The sequence below is a fragment of the Antechinus flavipes genome, chromosome 1, assembly GCF_016432865.1.
Source record: "Antechinus flavipes isolate AdamAnt ecotype Samford, QLD, Australia chromosome 1, AdamAnt_v2, whole genome shotgun sequence".
NCBI classification, from domain to species: domain Eukaryota; kingdom Metazoa; phylum Chordata; class Mammalia; order Dasyuromorphia; family Dasyuridae; genus Antechinus; species Antechinus flavipes.
Window position 1 is genome coordinate 252,300,002 of NC_067398.1, and position 19,558 is coordinate 252,319,559.

At 35.7% G+C, this 19,558-nt stretch overlaps 1 protein-coding gene and 1 long non-coding RNA gene across 2 annotated transcripts in view; one reads left to right on the forward strand and one right to left on the reverse strand.

Annotated features, from left to right (window-relative positions):
* The window catches only part of EIF3B (eukaryotic translation initiation factor 3 subunit B), a 29,824-nt gene extending 19,722 nt beyond the window's left edge, over positions 1-10,102 (reverse strand). Inside the window, 7 exon segments of the mRNA XM_052000094.1 lie at positions 1,144-1,301; positions 1,701-1,829; positions 2,024-2,081; positions 2,198-2,317; positions 4,984-5,176; positions 9,427-9,534; positions 9,537-10,102. Of these exon segments, the coding sequence (XP_051856054.1) occupies positions 1,144-1,301; positions 1,701-1,829; positions 2,024-2,081; positions 2,198-2,317; positions 4,984-5,176; positions 9,427-9,534; positions 9,537-9,972 (1,202 nt within the window). The 5' untranslated portion in view covers positions 9,973-10,102.
* Positions 10,103-10,866: 764 nt separating this feature from the next.
* LOC127563903 (uncharacterized) lies at positions 10,867-18,783 on the forward strand. Its single transcript, XR_007954150.1, has 2 exons — positions 10,867-11,124; positions 18,639-18,783. It is a non-coding gene; the product is annotated as an uncharacterized LOC127563903 (long non-coding RNA).
* The last annotated feature ends 775 nt before the right edge of the window (positions 18,784-19,558 follow it).

Genomic DNA, 19,558 nt, shown 5'->3' on the forward strand with positions numbered 1-19,558 from the left:
ACATCTGTTTTTGAAAAAAAAACTCTAAACCAGGTTGTTCCTTATTACAGGTCGGCAAAGTACAGAGAAAAACTGAGTGAAAAGGGTGACAGAAATAGCTCGAGATATGTAGAGTAATATCTTCAGTGAATGCATCTTCCCTGGCAGGACTACCTAACATCAAATAAACTCAATTTGGGATTGACCTCAAACCAGTTTATCTTACCATGAAACTCCTATTTCTATCTACCTTATATGTTTGGATAAGCCTCTTTAAGATTAGTGAGAATCCCCTTGATATGTATAAACTGTGCCAACATTAATCATCTCATCCTATACAAACTTAAACATTAAAATGATATTCCATACTGAAATATTTGTGCATATCACAAATGGTAGCATTTGAGCAAAAACCTAAATAGCTAAAGATTGTGGCTGATCTTACTGCGTGTAGGGGATGAATAAGATATTTTGCTATTTGTGCTTTCTATAGCAAAGGAGACACGTTAAATAAAAAGAGTGGATTGTAAGACAGTTTAGGGCTAGAATTATCAATCTAGGAGTCATTTAGCATCTAAGTTAATAGTTGAAACAGAGATGATGAACAATATTGAGAAAGTATGAAAGAGCAGAAGATAGAAAACTGAGCCTACAAAAAAAATACATGAAATGGGAGAAAAAAGAAGCACTGAAGGAAATAGGATAGAAGAGTAAAGATATTAATGTCAAAGAAGCTAAGGGAAGAAAATATTCCAAGAAGGAAAAAGCAAAATTTGAAATGTTAGAAAGAGGTTAAGATGAAAATTTCTTAGGTGACAAGTCAAATTGTTTTTAAAATGAGTTTTAATATAATAATGAGACTAGAAGCCCAAGAATAAGGGGTTAGAGAATACAGGGGGGAAAAATAGGTAAAAATACTTGAAAATATAGATGTTATTTATATGCAGGACAATGAAGTTTTTGAGCCTGTATTAACAAGGACCTAACTAGGGCTTATTAGATCATTCTTAGATTTTATTGTTTCCATTTGCTTTCATATCCAAACTTTGCTAGGCAAAATCTTTCATACTTTTATGAAGAAATACTGAATGAAATAAAAGCTGATTTCTCATTTGATAAGACTCAATAGCACTGAAATGAATTATTAGATCTTACAAAACATACCTTTCACAAGGTGAGAAGTCAATAAGCTGTACCCCCTGGTGGCTAAATCGCTGAATTTGTTTGAATTTTTCTCCCCCCCAGAGAGCAATTCCTCTTTGATGGAATGTAGCCAAATAAGTGCCCTTTGGGGACCAACGCACATAGGTTTCTGTCCATCTCTGTGGAAATCAGTATAGAATTAACAAACAAACTGAGAAAATAATCATATAAAAGAGAGAACCACAGAATTAAAGACTACTGCTCAGTCCCACTGAATCAAGTACCTATATTTTTTATGACCCAATACTTTGGCAAAAGATAACTATAATGGACAGCTATGAAGTTAGAATCTCAGAGGAAGAAAATGATATCTTTTCATACAACTTTTACATGATAACATTGCTTTAAAAAAAAATTTTTTTTTAAGAAACATACAAATAGGTTTAAAGGAAGGTCTCTGCTCAAAACCCAAATTTTGAGATATGTGAAATAGGTATCCTTTGAGAAGGGAGGAGGGAAGAGGTCTTACAGTTTCCCTATACTATTGCTCTAGGAATCCCAGAGCAACTGATTCTCACCGCTCTTTCTTCAATGGATACTGGATCCTTCACATCATTCCAGAATATAGATGTACGATCCCCAGATTCAAAGATGACACTGTACTGATCTCTGCACTCAGCTTCCTCCAACCAATAGCGTAGATTTCCCTAGAATAATAAAAAGGGACAAAATGTTTATGACATCAAAATTTTTTTTTCAAATTTAATCACAATTATCAAAACAAATGACTAATACCATCTGTTTTCTCTGGTGATTCTGACGGATTTCAAAAATAGCACTTAGGTATTGGATATTGTTTTTTTAACCCTTTGAGACTAAATTTAAAAACAAAATGTCATACCAAGTCTTTAAAGGGCTGCTTCTCTGGAATGTCCCATTCATCACTAATTGTCATATACCTGAAAGAGACCATGACCAATATTAAGCAATGTAATATTACAGTACATTGATTAGATCACAGGGCTGTACAGGTATGTTTATATGAATGAAAATATAGCCAAAAGTGTGTACTTACTTGTCAAAGTCTGTAAAAAGGTTTACTCTGAATGTATGCTGTTTGTCGAGCTTGTAGCCATCAGCATTTTTAACGGCGTCCAAAGCATGAGCAGGCGAGACATACTCCAGAAAAATGTAACTACAAATATAGGAAGAACAAAACGACAGTAGTTGGCACAACTATAATCTTTTGCATGTGCAAGGTGATATAATATTAAACTTCTTTGTGACTGGACATTTGGAATCCCTTTAACATGGTGATGTCTTTCATCAACAGAAAAATATAAAAAAAATAAAACCAATGTGTAACAAACATAAATCAAGATCAATTAATGAATATTAGTATATTTGCTGGTTACAGATAAAATAACTAAGCTATTTAAAAGATGTTTTACTTTAATAAAAAGTCAAATAAAATTTCAAACTTTTTCACAAAAGAGATAAATTTCATTGTAATATAGAAAGGTTATCAGTCATTTCTCTCAAAATCCACACTGTCAGGAAAAGATAATGATAAATGTTGGGAGTGGATGTGGAAAAACTGGGACATTAATACTTTATTGGTGGAATTGTGAACAGACCCAACCATTCTGGAGAGCAATTCAGAACTATACCCAAAGGGCTATCAAACTGATCCAGCATTGTCTCTACTAGATCTCTATCCCAAAGAGACCTTAAATAAGAGAAAAGGGCCACCATGTGCAAAAATATTTGTGGAGCTCTTTTTATAGTGGCAAGCAGCTGGAAACTGAAAAGATACCTATCATTTGACTGAATAAATTATGGAAACAATCAGCAGGATGATTTCAAAAAATCCTGGAGATACTTACATGAACTGATGCTAAGTGAAGTAAATAGAACCAAGAGAACATGGTATACAACAACAACAAAATTAATTATGTGATGATCAGTTGTGATGGATTTGGCTGTTTTCAACAATGAGGCGATTAACGCCAATTCCAATGGACATGTAATAGAGACAGCCATTTACATCCAGAAACAGGACTGTGGGGACTGAATGTGTATTACAACATAGTATTTGCATCTTTTTTGTTGCTATTTGCTTGCTTTTTTTTTTCTTTCTTTCTCATTTTTTTTTCACTTTTCGATCTGATTGTTCTTGTGCAGTATGATAAATGTGGAAATATGCATAAAAGCTACATATGTTTAACCTATATTGGATTATTTGCTGTCTGGGGAGAGAGGTGGGGGAAAGGAAAGGAGAAAAACTTGCAACACAGGGTTTTGCAATGGTGAATGTTGAAAACTAACTTTGCATGTATTTTGAAAATTAAAAGCTATTATTAAAATAAAAAAAAATTTTTTAAAAAGAAAAATTCAGGCCATCATCTAGCTGCAGTTATTTTACCTTTCTCTATTGCTTTGTCCAATTTTACCACTTATTTAGAAAAATGTTTAGTTGACAATTTTTTAATACTAGTTGCTTTCCTAAAATACTTCCACATGTCTTCAGCAAAGAGAAGATCCAATTCAGTTCTAATTGATCAAGGATGGAATCAGCTACACCCAGAGAAGGAACACTGAGAAATGAATGTGGACTACTTGAATTTTTGTTTTTCTTTCCAAGTTCTTTTTACCTTCTGAATCCATTTTTTCTTGTGGAACAAGAGAACTGTATGGATCCGCACACATATATTGTATCTAAGATATACTTCAACATGTTTAGTATGTATGAGACTGCCTGCCATTTAGGGGAGGGATTGAAGGGAGAAAGGGAAAAGTTGGAACAGAAGTGAGTGCAAGGAACAATGTTACAAAAGTTACCCATGCATATGTTCTGTCAATAAAAAATAAAATAAAATAAAATACTTCCACAAAAATGCATTCCTTGGGAAGCAATTGTATCTAACAGTAATACTACATGCCTTTTCTCTCTTTTCACAAATCACACCCCCAAAAGAAAGAAATCTCCAAAACCAAGACTGGTCCTTATATTTATCCTGACTCTTAGAAGGGATGATTTAAGATAGAATTCTGGGATGACACAAATTGATGCAAAAAAAATGACTCAGGAACTCTAATTAATGCAACAATCAATAAGAAAGTGGCTACCCACCTACTAAAGGAGAGGCAAAAGACCAGGATGAGAGGTCAAAAGTATGGAATAAGACAAGGATATTTATATTCTTTCTCTCAAATTACTTTTAGATGCCACCATTACAGAAGTTGATTTTGCTTGACCGCATATTTTCAAAACAGGTTTTATTTTTCTTTTGTTTTCACTTTGGGGGTAAGAGTAAAGGAAGAAAAAGTAGACTTTTGCTGAATGAAAAAATAAAATTTAATTTTAACAAAGACAGAATAATTACTAACATTTACCCCACATCGCAATGGTACTATGAAAGACATTCAAATAATTATCTGGCTGTTATGCTGTGTATAAACCTGTGTTCCTTGCTAATCTTTTTTTAAAAATGGTTAAAAAAAGGTAAAATTTTATTTTTTGCTTTTGACAAAAATTCATCCAACTTGCATTTCTGCTCAAGCCTTTTCTCAGGATTTGTGGTTAAATGATTGAATTGTAAAATTATATGTGAAATGTAACAACAGTGAAAACAAGCAATAACTGGATTTCTGCAAGTTATCAACTAGTTTACATGATCACAATTCAAGATCCACAATATCTTCTTTCTTTAGCTGCCTGCTTTGTGACTAACCAGTTTACTGATAATTTCTATTCCACCAAGAGAGTTGATGCTGGGGGTGTATATCATTATTACAACATCATTATTACAACCTATCAGGTACCCCTAAAAAGGAGAATAGACATTTTGTATTACTTACCCTTTAGTTTTTCCATCTTCCTCTGGGTAATAATCATTGGTTATTTTCCCAAACTTGGAAAAGATCTTGTGGATGACATTCTTTAGTTTCTCAAGACGGTCTGGTCCTACCTGAGGAACATTGTCCACCACTATCACGGAATCAATTCCATCAGCTTCCTGTGGTCTATCTTTCAGTATATCTCCCAGCAATTCTGTAAAAGTTAAAGATATGCATTTACCAAAAAAAAAAAAAAAAACTCATGCAACATATGCACTCAATTTCTCAATGGAATGTAATTCCCCAACTTTAAAAGTTATGATTAATAAATTGTTTTTAATAAAACTTAAAAAAAAAAGCTGCAAAAGTGAAGAGAAGCAAGAGTTAGTTTAAATGATTCTTAATGACACAATGCTTCAGTATAAATCACCTATTATTTCATGACCTAGTAAGTCTCCATTCCTAGTTTTCAAAACTATTTTAGACTTTAAACCTTCAGAAATCCCAAAAAAGCATTATCACTAGAATTATAATAGTAGAAAAGCGAACCATCAGACAACAGTTGGTTTCTAATCCTATTTCTAGCTTTGTGATCTTAGGGAAGTTAATAAATATCTCTAAGTCTCATTTTCCTCATTTAGAAAACAAAGATAATATAATATCCCTTCTGCTTATCTTATAACATCATAATTATCAAGTAAGAGTTATGTAAAATGTTTTGTAAATTGTACTACAATATCTGAAGAAATGGAAAACAGCTGCCTTAAGTAACAAATAAAGTTGGCAACATTTCCAATAAACTAGTTTACTTTGCTTTTCTATAGTGAAATTAATAGCTCTTTTTTCCTTAAAAATCTTTCATAAAATTCTGCTTCAAGTGGATTAACAGAATGGACCAATCCAATGTGCAGAAACAAATGCTGTCTTGATACTAATGAAATGTCAGATCCTAAGCCTAAGTCAAGAATTCCAATTAACTAGCTGTCTGTATGGTCTATTACTATGAGAGCTTCCTTTGAACTAGAAGGGCCTCCCAAACAATGACATCATTGGTCATAGTTCCAGCAATAGTTTTTATTTAGCCTTAACAATTTCACAAATTTAACAAATGAGCAAACTATCAAAATGGAGGTTACACAATACTCTAAAACAGTATTACAAGAATAATGGCTTTTCATAAACATACTTATCTCTACTAAATCTAATTATAATTCTAATTTTTCTTTATAATCTTGAATATTTTAATACACAAAATATCAAGAGGTCAGAAAAAGACTGGTTGACATAATTTCTTACTGCAAGTACATTTTTAAAAGTTGGTCAGGATGAAACATAAAAGGGGAAAACATTAAGAACAGAATGCAATTTTTTTAATTCCTAACAAAAGGGTATCTAAATATTTGAGAGATAATAAAAATTTACTTTTAAAAATGATTTCCAAGACTATTATTCTAAGTTTAAAACATTTTAATAGGAGGCTAAAATCAAGGTCAAAGCCTAGAAAAGTAGAAGATAAAAGATAGTACATGTCAAACTCTCAGTTTTAAAAAAATACCTGGTACATTTACCATGTAAAGTTCAATTAAGTACATAGGCTTAACATCAAAGAGTACTTTCAAGGGACTCAATAAGAACAAAGTGTTTATATTTTACACATGGAAATGTAAACCATCTATCTAAAATTGATAATAGTGATCAGGTAGTCCAAAATGGGGTAGAGCTGAGTACGATGTGACTAAAAAGAAAAACCACCTAGGAAAAAGTAAAAATTGTAATTATGTTTTATGAATCAGTTGTCCAAGAACCAAGAAGTGACATAAAGGAATTAGATAGAGATAAGGACTGGTAATTCTGAAAACTATGCAAAGTGGGAAAGGGATTAAGAGGAAATACACACATATCTATAGTGTAACACCCTCCAAAATCTATAAAGAAATAAGGGGAGAGGGAATAGGATAAAGTGAGGTATAGAAGGATGAGTAGATTAATGGGAATGGGTTAAAGAGGGAGAAGGAAGATAAAGGGAAGAGGGGGTTGGGGGGAAGTCTTAATAGAAAGAGTTAGCAGGGACAGGAAAAAGTTATATACACAAACACAGTAACAATGATCAGGAAAATTTTTTAGAAAATTTATATTATATAAAAATTTATTAGAAAAAAAGGGGTAGTGATCATTGGTCTCAAAGTCAAACTTTAAAAAAGATTCAACAGAGAAATCTACATTATGTCAGTCATATTAATATTGTTTTAGATATGTGTATATACGTAATGTACATATATATGAGTGTATATACCTATACCTATACATATATGTATGTGTCCATATTTTGAATTCTTCCTGATGTTCTACTGGCTATAAATGTTCTTTCTTTTTCAATTTTTCCTTATATTTAAGTTTTATTTTTTTTTAATGCATGGATTTTAAAACTCACATACTATACAAATACTCAATACTATACAATTAAGTTGCCTGTTAAGCCTGCTCTGCTTTTATAAGGTTTGCATCTTATGCAAGTCAGTTTTTATGCAAACTGATGCAATCCCTCCCACATTCATAAAGACCTGACTAAGTCTCATTATAAGTACCTATCCTTTTTACAAGTAGCTCATAGTGAAAAAAAAAATAGCTAGATGAAGAGAAGAAAGTGGAACATAGTAGATACTTTGCCTCAAACTAAGGTAAACTTGAATTCAACTCCTTCCTCTGACACATAGTAGCAGTGTGACTGAAAAAGTCACTTCTTAGAGATCTAGACAACTCTAAGAAACCTGTGTGAATGTATGAAATTTTTTTGAGTTTTGAAAACTCTATTCAATCAAATTGGTTGCCTTTGTAATCCTATAGATTTTATTTTTACAAATTTAAAAACAGTATTTAGAGAGGGACCTAAACCAGACCAACACTGGGGTCCAAAAAGATTAAGAACCCGTGTTCTAAGACTGAAAAAGAGTCTAGCTGCATAGGTGTTAGCTATCCTGGAAAAGGAAAAATGTTCATGAGCTAGGAGGAAAACATTTAGAGTTAAAAACTTGACCACTATTTGCTTAATTAAGCACCAAGTTCAGTGGAAAAACTAAATGGAAAATATGATTGTAGATAAAGACATAATAGTGAAATGAGTTAACCTATCAAGTCTTGGGTTATTGCGATTTAACAATGTGTGCTGCTTTTTAAGAAAGGCAAATGAAAAGTTCAAATGAAAAGCTACACAAAATTCTGAAAATTTATTTGGTATAAGATTATCTGAAGAAATACCTATGATCAGGTCAGAATGAGCCGTTTCTCTAAGAATAATAAGTAGCTGGCATTTATAAAACATTTTATGGCTTGCAAAATGTTTACAGAAACATTCATATTAGCAACTTGGAGCTCTTGACCAGGGAGTAGTTATTTTGCTGTGCTAGTTACAAATTCTCTGTCACATATCTATACCTAGAATTAATCCATGAATATTAAAAATGAATTATGAATTATGGCAGCAATACTATGAAATTAAATTTTTATTTTTTAGTTTTAATTCAATGAATAGTTGGACATAACCTACTTTTTAAAATTTTATAAGATACCAATAATTTTGTGTATTCCACTTTCTTTTATTATATATTTCTGCAAAAAAAGTACATGTTATTATTTTTCATTTTAGTCAAAGTATGATAAAAGAGCAATAAGTTTAAGGAACAAGAGATTAGAGTTTGAATCTCATTTCTGCTTCTATTTAGGTGACTCTCAGGCAGGAATATCAGTTTCCTCACCTACAAAATGAAAATGTTAAATTATAAAGAAAAACAACTCTGAAAGGCTTGTCTGCTCAGGTCATCCTCACTTTTCTCTCCCTTCCCCATCCCATCTCCCACCCAATCACCATACATAGCAGTTTCTCTATCTATAGAAACCTGAATAAATGAGTAAGTGGAGAAAAAAATGAGGGAGTGAGATCTGGGAGTCAAGTTCAAATCCTAAATCTAGATACTTAACTGGTACCTCTGAAACTTGTGTGTGTGTCTGTGTGTGTGTGTGTCTGTGTGTGTGTATAATACACACACACACACATAGAAACAAATACATACATATACATACACACACACATATATATAAAGGAAATTGACCACTGTAATTCAATATGATTAATTTCCTTTGTCACTTTAGATGTGTTACACTTCAGATGTAAGTTTCACCAGACTGCCAAAGAAGTACAAGGCACAAAAAGATGTACTTTGTAACCTTTCATCCGTCACTTACATGCCTCAGTTTCCTCATAGTAAAATCGTGACAATTCTTTCCACATCCTGGGTGGTTGGCAGGAAAGATCAATGAGAACTATTATTAAGTGATCATTGCAGATTCGGGGAAAAAGGCTACTTCTTGTTCCAAGGTGGGGGGCCGGACCTGCCCTTCCCTGAGGGCCCCTTCCCTCCCCAACCTCCCTTTCCTCCTCATCCAAGTTGTCCAGGCTCTGGCTCTCACCCTCCTCGCTAATGTCATCTACGAAGCCCTCAGGATCGCTGAAGGAGATCTCGTCCTCCTCGTTGCCATTCTCCAGGCGCCTGGGCTCGGCCTCGGCCTCCTTGCCTGGTCTTTCTTCTCACCCCCGGCCTCCTTCTCCTCTTCCTCCTCTTTTCCTTCTCCGTCCTCTGCCTTTTCTTTCTCCTCCCGCTTTTCCTCCTTAGCCGCCGGAGACTCAGCCTTGAGCTCGAGAATCTTCTCGGGCTGCGGCTCCCCTGGAGATGAGGACGACGAAGGCGGGGATTCGACCGAGGTCGGTTCTCCGGAGGCCTTCTCTTCTGCGGGAGTCTTCACTAGTGCCTCGGGCTCCAGCCCGGACTTAGCCACCGTCACCGCAGCTGCGACCTTTCCCCCCTTCTCTTCGGGCACGAGCACGGAGGCGGCAGCTGCCGCCTCCTGGACCCTGGGCCCCGCAGGCCGCTCCGGTTCCTCCTCCGCGGCCTGCTGCTCAGGCTCGGGCCGCTGCTCGGCCGCTTCGGGCACCGCCACGTTCTCCGCGTCCTGCATGGGCCTTGGCGCCACCGCTCAGCTCTCACTGCTTCCCGGGTGTAGTCGCCACCAAACTTCCGAATTTACCAGCTGCCACTGCGGGGCCCACCGGCTCCTACTACCAGGCCATGTGCGCCCGATCTGGGGTAAGGACTGGACCAACAGGCCGAAGGCGGGGGGGGAATATCCCACGCCCTCATCTGCTACAGCGTGTCTGTTAGAGCTCAGAACCACAGAGAAGTGTTTGGAGATGTTTTAAATATATGTATTAAGGACACAAGAAGAGGACTTTCCGTCTTTGATGACGCTCAATTCTTTAGGTTAAATACTCTCCAACTTTATATTCCCTATTTTGGGGGAAGAAATTGGTTCAATCCAATATGGCAGACACTCTCGCAGTATCCCGTTAAGCGCTACGGTAACAGCCTGAACCATTTGGAAGCCTCAAAGGGGGAGATAGTAATTCCTTTCTTGAAAGAATCAAAAGAAAAGGAAATGTGACCCATTAACCAATTCCATAGAAAATGGAAAATTTGGCAAAGTCCTTAGGTAATGATCTATTAACTTCACAATAGAATTTTTACCAAGTTATAATCATAATATCCCCTCCGTGCACGAAACTTTAGACTTGTCTACTGACTAGGCAAAGAAACGGACAATTCCGAAGTGGAAAAGAAATTCTGGGCGGGACGGAGGGGAGTTCAATCTCTCAACAAGGAAGATTCCACTAAATTTATTAGAATAGTCATATCCGTGGTACTACTCCCTTTCTTCTAACGCTCCCTACTACTGTCTTTATCCCTCGTTTTGTCCCTACACTCCATGGTTTCTCTGGAATGGAATGTCCCTTTAGGGACCTCCTCCCCTGGAGCCGGCCTACTTGAGGCGTTCCAGTTCCGGCGGGACCTTGGACTCATTGAGGCCCTGAGTCAGGCCGGGAGGAAATGAAGTAGTTCTTTTAGAGGATCTGAGAGGTTAGTCTAGAAGGGAGGGTATCGCCTGGTGTAGGGTCCTGAGCTGGTCATTTACTCTCCTAGTGATTCTCTCGAATTTTGATCAGAGCTGAAAAGGGGCGTTTCCTCTCCTGAAGTTTCCCATTCCCGCCGAAATACCAGGTCAGGCACTTCTCCTCCCCAGCGTACCGAGGCGGAAAGTTCGTGGTGGAAAAATGTGAGCTCTTTAAGGATTGAGTCTGCTCTTTACCCCAGCGATTAACGCTAGGTCTGGCATGTAGTACTAGAAGTAGTAGTTTCTGGGAGTAGGAGGAGTAGGAGTAAGACTAGGAATGGGAGGAATAGTAGGAGTAGTAATAGAGCAGTCTTGGTGGTGGTAATAGTAAAAATAGTAGTGGATGTCACTACTAGGCCTTTATCCCAAAGAGATCATGAAAGAGAAAAGAATCCACATGTGCAAAAATCTTTGTAGCAACTCTTTTTGTAGTGGCAAGGAATTGGAAACTGGATGGATGCCCATTAGGTGGGGAAATGCTGAATAAATTATGGTGTATGAATAATGGAATATTATTATTCTATAAGAAATGATGAGCAGACTGATTGTTTTTGGTAAATTTACTTTTTTTAAAAAATATATTTCCATAAAAGTCATGTTGCAAAAGAAAACAAATTTACACATACACACACATCCAAAAAAAAAAAAAAAGCTTTAAGAAAAATCAAGTTTTGGGCTTTTTTGTTTTTAAGTACACTTCAATCTATTCAAACACAATCAGTTCCTTCTCTGGGCATGGATAGTATTTTTCATCACAAATCTTTCATAATAGTCTTGAATCATTGCTGAGAATAGCAAAGTCATTCACGGCTGATCATCCTACAACATAGATAATATTTTTACTTAATACATTCCTGTTCCATGAGCTCATGAAGACATTTCCAGGCTTTTCCAAGAGCATCCTGCTCATCATTTCTTAAAGAACAATAATATTTCATCATAATCCCATATCATAATTTATTCAGCCATTCCCCAATTGATGGATATCCCCTCAATTTCCAGTTCTTTGCTCCCCCAAAAAAGGGGCTGTTATAAATTATTTTGTGCATATAGGTCTTTTTTTAATCTCCTTTGGGATTCATACCTAGTAGTAGTATTGTATGAAATATGCATATTTTATAGCCCTTTTGGCATAGTTCATATCTTTTGATCATTTATCAATTGAAAAATGGCTAAATTTGACTTGGTGCCACAAACATTTGAGAAGAGGACTTCATTAGAGACACTGCTTCAAAATTCTTTTGCAATTAATATTGCTAACTGCATCCTCCCCCCTCCCCCCATTTATTCTGTTCTCTCTCCTTTTACCTTCTCTCCTCAAGGGTTTTGCTTCTGATCACTCTCTCCTTTATCACTTTGCCCTTTCTTATATCCCCTTCCCCTCCTATTTTCCTAGATTAAAAAAGATATCTAAATTTTTATTGAATGTGTATGTTACTTCCTCTTTGAGCCAATCACTACTCCAATCTCCCTCTTCCTCTCCACTGCAAAAGCTTTTTCTTGCCTCTTTTTTAGCAGATAATTTATACTATTCCACCTCTACCTTTCCCTTTCTCCCAGTACATTCCTTTCTCACCTTTTAATTTTATTTTTTAAAAGATATTATCCCTTTGTATTCAACTCACACCTATGCCCTGTCTACATACATTTATAACTGCCATATTAATGAGCGTTCTTATGAGTTACAAGTATTATCCTTCCATGTAGGAATGTAAACAGATAAATCTTATTAAATAAATTATATTTTTCCTTTCCTGATTACCTCCTTATGCTTCTCCTGAAACCTGTCAAATTTTGACAGTCCATTTTTTTATTCAACTTTTTAACATGCATGCTTGAAATTCCTGTATTTTATTGAATATCTCTACCTTTTCCTGTAGAGAACTCCCAGAAAGCTAGAAACTTCAGTAACTGAGGTGTTCCCCTCCTCCAAGATTATAAAGCGTACATTTAAGCTTGAAATAATGAGAAAGCATAACGTCCTAGCACAATTACTGGGGCATTGTGAACTTTGAATAAGATTGAGTCCATATAACAATATGCTTGAGAGAGTTACACCGTAGAAAACAGAAAGTAGGATAGGTTACAGAACTGTTTTTCATAGTTTTCATAGCTACAGGGGCAGCTAGATTGCTTAGTGGATAGAGTAGCAGCCCTGAAGGTAGGAGGGTCTGACTTGAAATCTGGCTGCAAACACTTAACACTTTCTTGCTGTGTCACTGTGTGATACTTAACCCCAATTGCCTCACCAAAAATAAAAGATACATAAGCAATGTGATTTCTCTTAATTAAACAGCTCTGTTGAATTATCAGTAACCCCATCTCCTTATTTTCAACCACCACTAGCCCATTTGTTATGCTGGCCACAACATTTCCCCTGAAGGATTATACTTAGATTTGCTGGTCAGATGATTCTTGGTTCTAATCTTAACTCCTTTGCTCTCCAGAACATCATATTTCAAGCCCTCAGATTCTTTAAATGTAGAAGCTGCTAAATCTTGTGATAATCTGATTGTGGCTCCACTATACTTGAATTTTTTCTTTCTGGATGCTTGCAGTATTTTCTCCTTGTCTTGGGAATTCCAGAATTTGACCGTAATATTCCTAAGAATTTTCATTTTGGGCTCTCTTTCAGGAGGTGGTCAATGGATTCTTTCTATTTCTGTTTTACCCTCTGGTTCTAGATCATTAGGACAGTTTGCCTTGATAATTTCTTGAAAGATATGTCTATGATCTTTTTTTGATCATGGCTTTCAGGGAGACCAATAATTTTTAAATTATTTCTTCTGGATCTATTTTCCAGGTCAGTTTTTTCGGTGAGATATTTCACATTGCTTTCTATTTTTCTATTCTTTTGATTTTGTTTTATTGTTTTTTGATTTCTCTTAAAGTCATTAGCTTCAACAAACTGGGAAAACATCTTCACAGTTAAAGGTTCTGATAAAGGCCTCATTTCCAAAATATATAGAGAACTGACTCAAATTTATAAGAAATCAAGCCATTCTCCAATTGATAAATGGTCAAAGGATATGAACAGACAATTTTCAGATGATGAAATTGAAACTATTACCACTCATATGAAAGAGTGTTCCAAATCATTATTGATCAGAGAAATGCAAATTAAGACAACTCTGAGATACCACTACACACCTGTCAGATTGGCTAAGATGACAGGAAAAAATAATGATGAATGTTGGAGGGGATGCGGGAAAACTGGGACACTGATGCATTGTTGGTGGAACTGTGAACGAATCCAACCATTCTGGAGAGCAATCTGGAATTATGCCCAAAAAGTTACCAAATTGTGCATACTCTTTGATCCAACAGTGTTTCTATTGGGCTTATATCCCAAAGAAATACTAAAGAAGGGAAAGGGACCTGTATGTGCTAAAATGTTTGTGGCAGCCCTGTTTGTAGTGGCTAGAAACTGGAAATTGAATGGATACCCATCAATTGGAGAATGGCTGGGTAAATTGTGGTATATGAATGTTATGGAATATTATTGTTCTGTAAGAAATGACCAGCAGGATGAATACAAAGAGGCTTGGAGAGACTTACATGAACTGATGCTAAGTGAAATGAGCAGAACCAGGAGATCACTTTACACTTCGACAACGATATTGTATGAGGATGTATTCTGATGGAAGTGGATTTCTTTGACAAAGACTCAATTTCATTTGATAAATGATGGACAGAAGCAGCTACACCCAAAGAAAGAACACTGAGAAACGAATGTGAACTATTTGCATTTTTGTTTTTCTTTCCGAGTTGTTTTTTGCCTTCTGAATCCAATTCTCCCTGTGCAACAAGAGAACTGCTCGGTTCTAGACACATATATTGTGTCTATGATATACTGCAACATATTTAACATATATAGGACTGCTTGCCATCTAGGGGAGGGGGTGGAGGGAGGGAGGGGAAAAATCAGAACAGAAGCGAGTGCAAGGGATAATGCTGTAAAAAAAAAAAAAAATCACCCTGGCATGGATTCTGTCAATATAAATTTATTATAAAATAAAATAAAATATTTTTTTAAAAAATAAATAATAATAATAATAATTAAAGGTATCAAATAAAATAAATAAATAAAGTCATTAGCTTCCATTTGTTCAATTCTGATTTTTAAGGAATTATTTTCCTCAGTGAGCTTTTGTGTCTACTTTCCTATTTAGCCAATTTTACTTTTTAAGGCATTCTTTCCTCCTTAGCTTTTTGTATTTCCTTTTCCATCACTCTCATTTCGTTTCCCATTTTTTTCCTCTACCTCTCCTACTTGATTTTCAAAATCTCTTTTCAACTCTTCCATGGCCTGAGACCAATTCTTATTTTTCTTGGAGGCTTTGGGTTTAGGAACTTGGACTTTGTTACCTTCTTCTGAGTGTTTTGATTTTCCTTGTCACCATAGTAACTTCCTACAGTCAGGATCATTTTCTATTATTTGTTCATTTTCCCAGCCTATTACTTGGCTATTAACTCTGGTAAAATAGGGCTCTATTTCCAGGATGAAGGATGTAATGTCCCAAGCTTCAGGGGTTTTCAGAGATCCTTCTGACCTCAAGAGGTCTTTTCTGCGCTAGAACTGTGAGGAGGAATTGCTCTGCTTCAGTATAGCTGTAAATTCTAGTGTGCTAAAGCAACATAGTCCTTCCTCAGGGGTAGTAAAGCGACCTCCTGCAGGTTCAGGCCTCCAGTTTACCGATTTCCCAAGGCCCTCTCTTTCCTGCCAACCTTCCATGTTATCTTTGGTGTCTGTGGACGGATTCAGAAGTCCCAAGGCTGTATTTCAGCTGATTTCAGAAAAATCTGGAAAGACTTACATGAACTGATGCTGAGTGAAGTAAGCAGACTCAGGAGAACATTGTATCTAATAACAGCAATATTGTTCGATGATCAACTTTGATAGACTTAGCTCTTCTCAACAATATAGTGATCCAAAATATTTCCAGTATTTTTGGAATGGAAAGTGTCATCCACATCCAGAGAGAGAATTATAAAGACTAAATGTGGATGAAGTATGGTCTTTTCACCTTTTTTGTTTGTTTGTTTGCTTTTTTCTCTTTTTTTTTTCCTTTTGGCTTGATTATTTTTTTTTTTTTTTTGCACAACATGACAGATGTTGTCATCTGTCATCAGAAGGAAATATGTTTAAAAGGATTGTACAATATGTTTTGTAAATAAAAAGCTATAATAAAAAATAAAATAAAAGGACTGTACATGTTTAATCTATATCAGATTGTTTGCTGTCTTAGGGAAGGGGGAGGGAGGGAGAAAAAATTTGAAACACAAAATCTTAGAAAAATGAATGTCGAATACTAATTTCCAATTATCTCATCTGATCTGATAGCCAACATTTGTGGAACCCTTACTGTGTGCCAAGCACTGTGCTAAGTACTTTCCAATTATCTTATTTGATCTTCCATGGCAATAGTTAATATTTACATAGTACCTAATATATGTCACACACAGTATTAAGTGATTTACACTTATCACATTTGATCCTTAATAATAATAATTTATGTAGTGCCGCATAGGGCAGATAAATGGTGCAGAGGATAGAACACTGGACTTGGAATCAGTAAGACTCTTCTTCCTGAGGTCAAATCTAGCCTTAGACAAGTCATGGCTATGTGACGTTAGGCAAGTCACTTAATTCTATTGATGGAGAAAGAATGGCAAACCACACCATCCAAGAAAATTCCAAATGAATTCACAAAGAGTTGGAAATTTAATTTGAGCTTTACAATTACAACTTTTTAAAAATAGCTTATATTTATATAGGGCCTACTATGTGCCAGGCACTATACTAAGCCTTTTTAAATTATTATTTCATTTGTTCCTCACAGCAACTCTGGGAGCAACTCCCCATTTGACAGATGAGGAAACTGAGGCAGATAGTGGTTAAGGCCAGTTCAATAAACATTAGTGCCTACTACATACCTACTAAGTGCCCACCATATGCACAGACACTGTACAAAAGCTGAGGATGCAATTAATAAAAACAAAAACAGTCCCTGTCATCAAAAATTTTATAGTGTTAAGGGGTGACAGCATACAAAAAAAAGGAAAGAAAAAGGGTATCTTGATGAGTGGGGACATTCTGTTTTGTGGAGTGGATTGAGTTGAATTCTGTGAAAGACTTGGCTTCTTGAACACATTTAAACTAGTAGAGAAATATTGTTTTAGAGCAGTGTCAATGTACTGCTATTACTACAAAACTGTCCTTTAAATGATTTTTTTGTTTTTTGAGAAGCAATTGGGATTAAATGACTTCCCTACAATCGCACAACTAGTAAATATTAAGTGTTTGAGGTCTGATTTGAACTCTGGTCCTCCTGATTCACAGGGCTTTATCTATCTTGTCATCTAACTGCCCCATGTGATTTTTATTAATATTCTATGTGACTTTTTTTAGTTTCTATTTTTTTTCTCATTGAAGCTTTTTTATTTTCAAAATATACACGTGGATAATTTTTCAACATTGACCCTTGAAAAAGCTTGTGTTCCAATTCTTCCTTCCCTCCATCCCATTCCCTAGATAGTAAATAATCCAATATATGTTAAACATGATAAATATTATTTAAATCCAATATAGGTATACATGTTTATACAGTTATCTTGCACACAAAAATCAGATCAAAAAGGAAAAAAATGAGAAAGAAAATAAAATTCAAGCAACAACAACAAAAGAAGCGAAAATGCTATGTTGTGATCCACCCTCACTTCCACCATCCTCTTTCTGGACGTAGATGGCTTTCACCATCACAAGATCATTGTAACCAACCTGAATCATTTCATTCTTGAAAAGAGCCACATCTATCAGATTTGATTATTGTATAATCTTGCTGTTGCTATGTACAATGATCTCCTGTTCTGCTCATTTCACTCAGCATCAATTCATGTAAGTCTCTCCAGGATTCTCTGAAATCATCCTGCTAATCATTTCTTCCAGAACAATAATATTCCATAATATTCATATATCATACCTTATTAAGCCAGTCTCCAATTGATGGGCATCCACTCAATTTCCATTTTCTTGCCACTACAAAAAGGCTGCCACAAACAGTTTTGCAGATGTGGGTCCCTTTCCCTCCTTTAAAATCCCTTTGGGATGTAAATAAGCCCAGTAGAAACACTGCTGGATCAAAGGGTATGCACAGCTTGACAACTTTTTGAACATAGTTCTAAATTGCTCTCCAGAATGATTGGCTCTGTTCACAATTCTACCAACAATGTATCAGTGTCCCAGTTTTCCCACATCCCCTTCAACATTCATCATTATCTTTTCCTGTCATCTTAGCCAATCTGAGAGGTATGTAGTGGTATCTCATAGTTTTCTTAATTTGCATTTCTCTGATCAATAATGATTTGAGTACCTTTTCATGACAAGAAATGGTTTTAATTTAATTTAATTTAATTTGCTTATAATATTACTGTTTCTGTCTAAATCATGAACCCATTTGACTTTATCTTGGTATATGTAGTATTCTTCTCTAAAGTGTAATGTTCTCTGGGATCAGATTTCTTGGGGGACTTCTGGAGGCAGCCTTCCTTTCAGTTCGGTGTAATCACAAGTGCAGCCAGGGATTAAAGTCCAAATCCTTTATTGTCTCCTTCCAAGTCTTATCTCTTTTCCTGGGGCCTGTTTAGCTTTAACAGAGGCCTATCTCTCTCCTTAGTTCCAAGAGCTCCTGCTGCTAGTCCTTTGCCTCTGCCAGCTTCAACCTCTCCTCCTCCGAATGTCTCCAGATCCAAAGGTTTGTGCTTCAGCCTCCAGCCAGCACAAAGGTGGAAGATGGAATAAATTTGTCTCAGCCTCAGAAAGCTTCTAGTGTGCTTGTCTTTTCTAGCCCTGAGAGCTTCTCCGTTATATCCCCCTCACTGAGTATACATCAATCATTATATCACTAGGAAACCATTATTTGTTGTAGGATTAAATCAATGCTAAACTAGATTTAATCACTGTCTCCTCAATTCCACTTACTTAGCACCTTGTAAGAATCCTAACAGGTATACAGTGTTAGGTGTGGGTCAAGCCCTAATTTCTTCCATACTAGTTTCCAATTTTCCCAACAGTTTTTGTCAAATAGCGAGTTCTTATTCCAAAAGCTGGGGTCTTTGGGTTTGTCAAATACTAGATTACTATAGTCATTGACTATTTTGTCCTGTCTATGTGACTTTTTAAAGTGTTCCAAGATACCCATGTTCTTCCTTATAGAAAATATATATAATTAAAGATGTCTCAAAGATATCCTTGACGTATTTTAAAATCTCATTTCTGTTAACTTCAACAAAAATATATACTTAGGTTACATAAAACCTATTACTAATTTACCATTTCAATAAAAGTCATTTGAGCTTTAAACTGCTAAATATACACAGAAAAGCAAAACCAGTTCCTTACTCACCCTCAAGGAGCAGTCTAGTGAGTGACTACATGCAAGTAGTTATATACATACAACATATTTAAAGTATCAATAAAAGTTTGTGTCAGAAGAAAGGCTTTGTGGGATATAGAGCAGAAGCTGGGGCTTAATCTGTCTTCACCAAAGCCAGTGAGTGGAGTATTTGAGTCATGGGGGATGAACAGTGCAAAAAA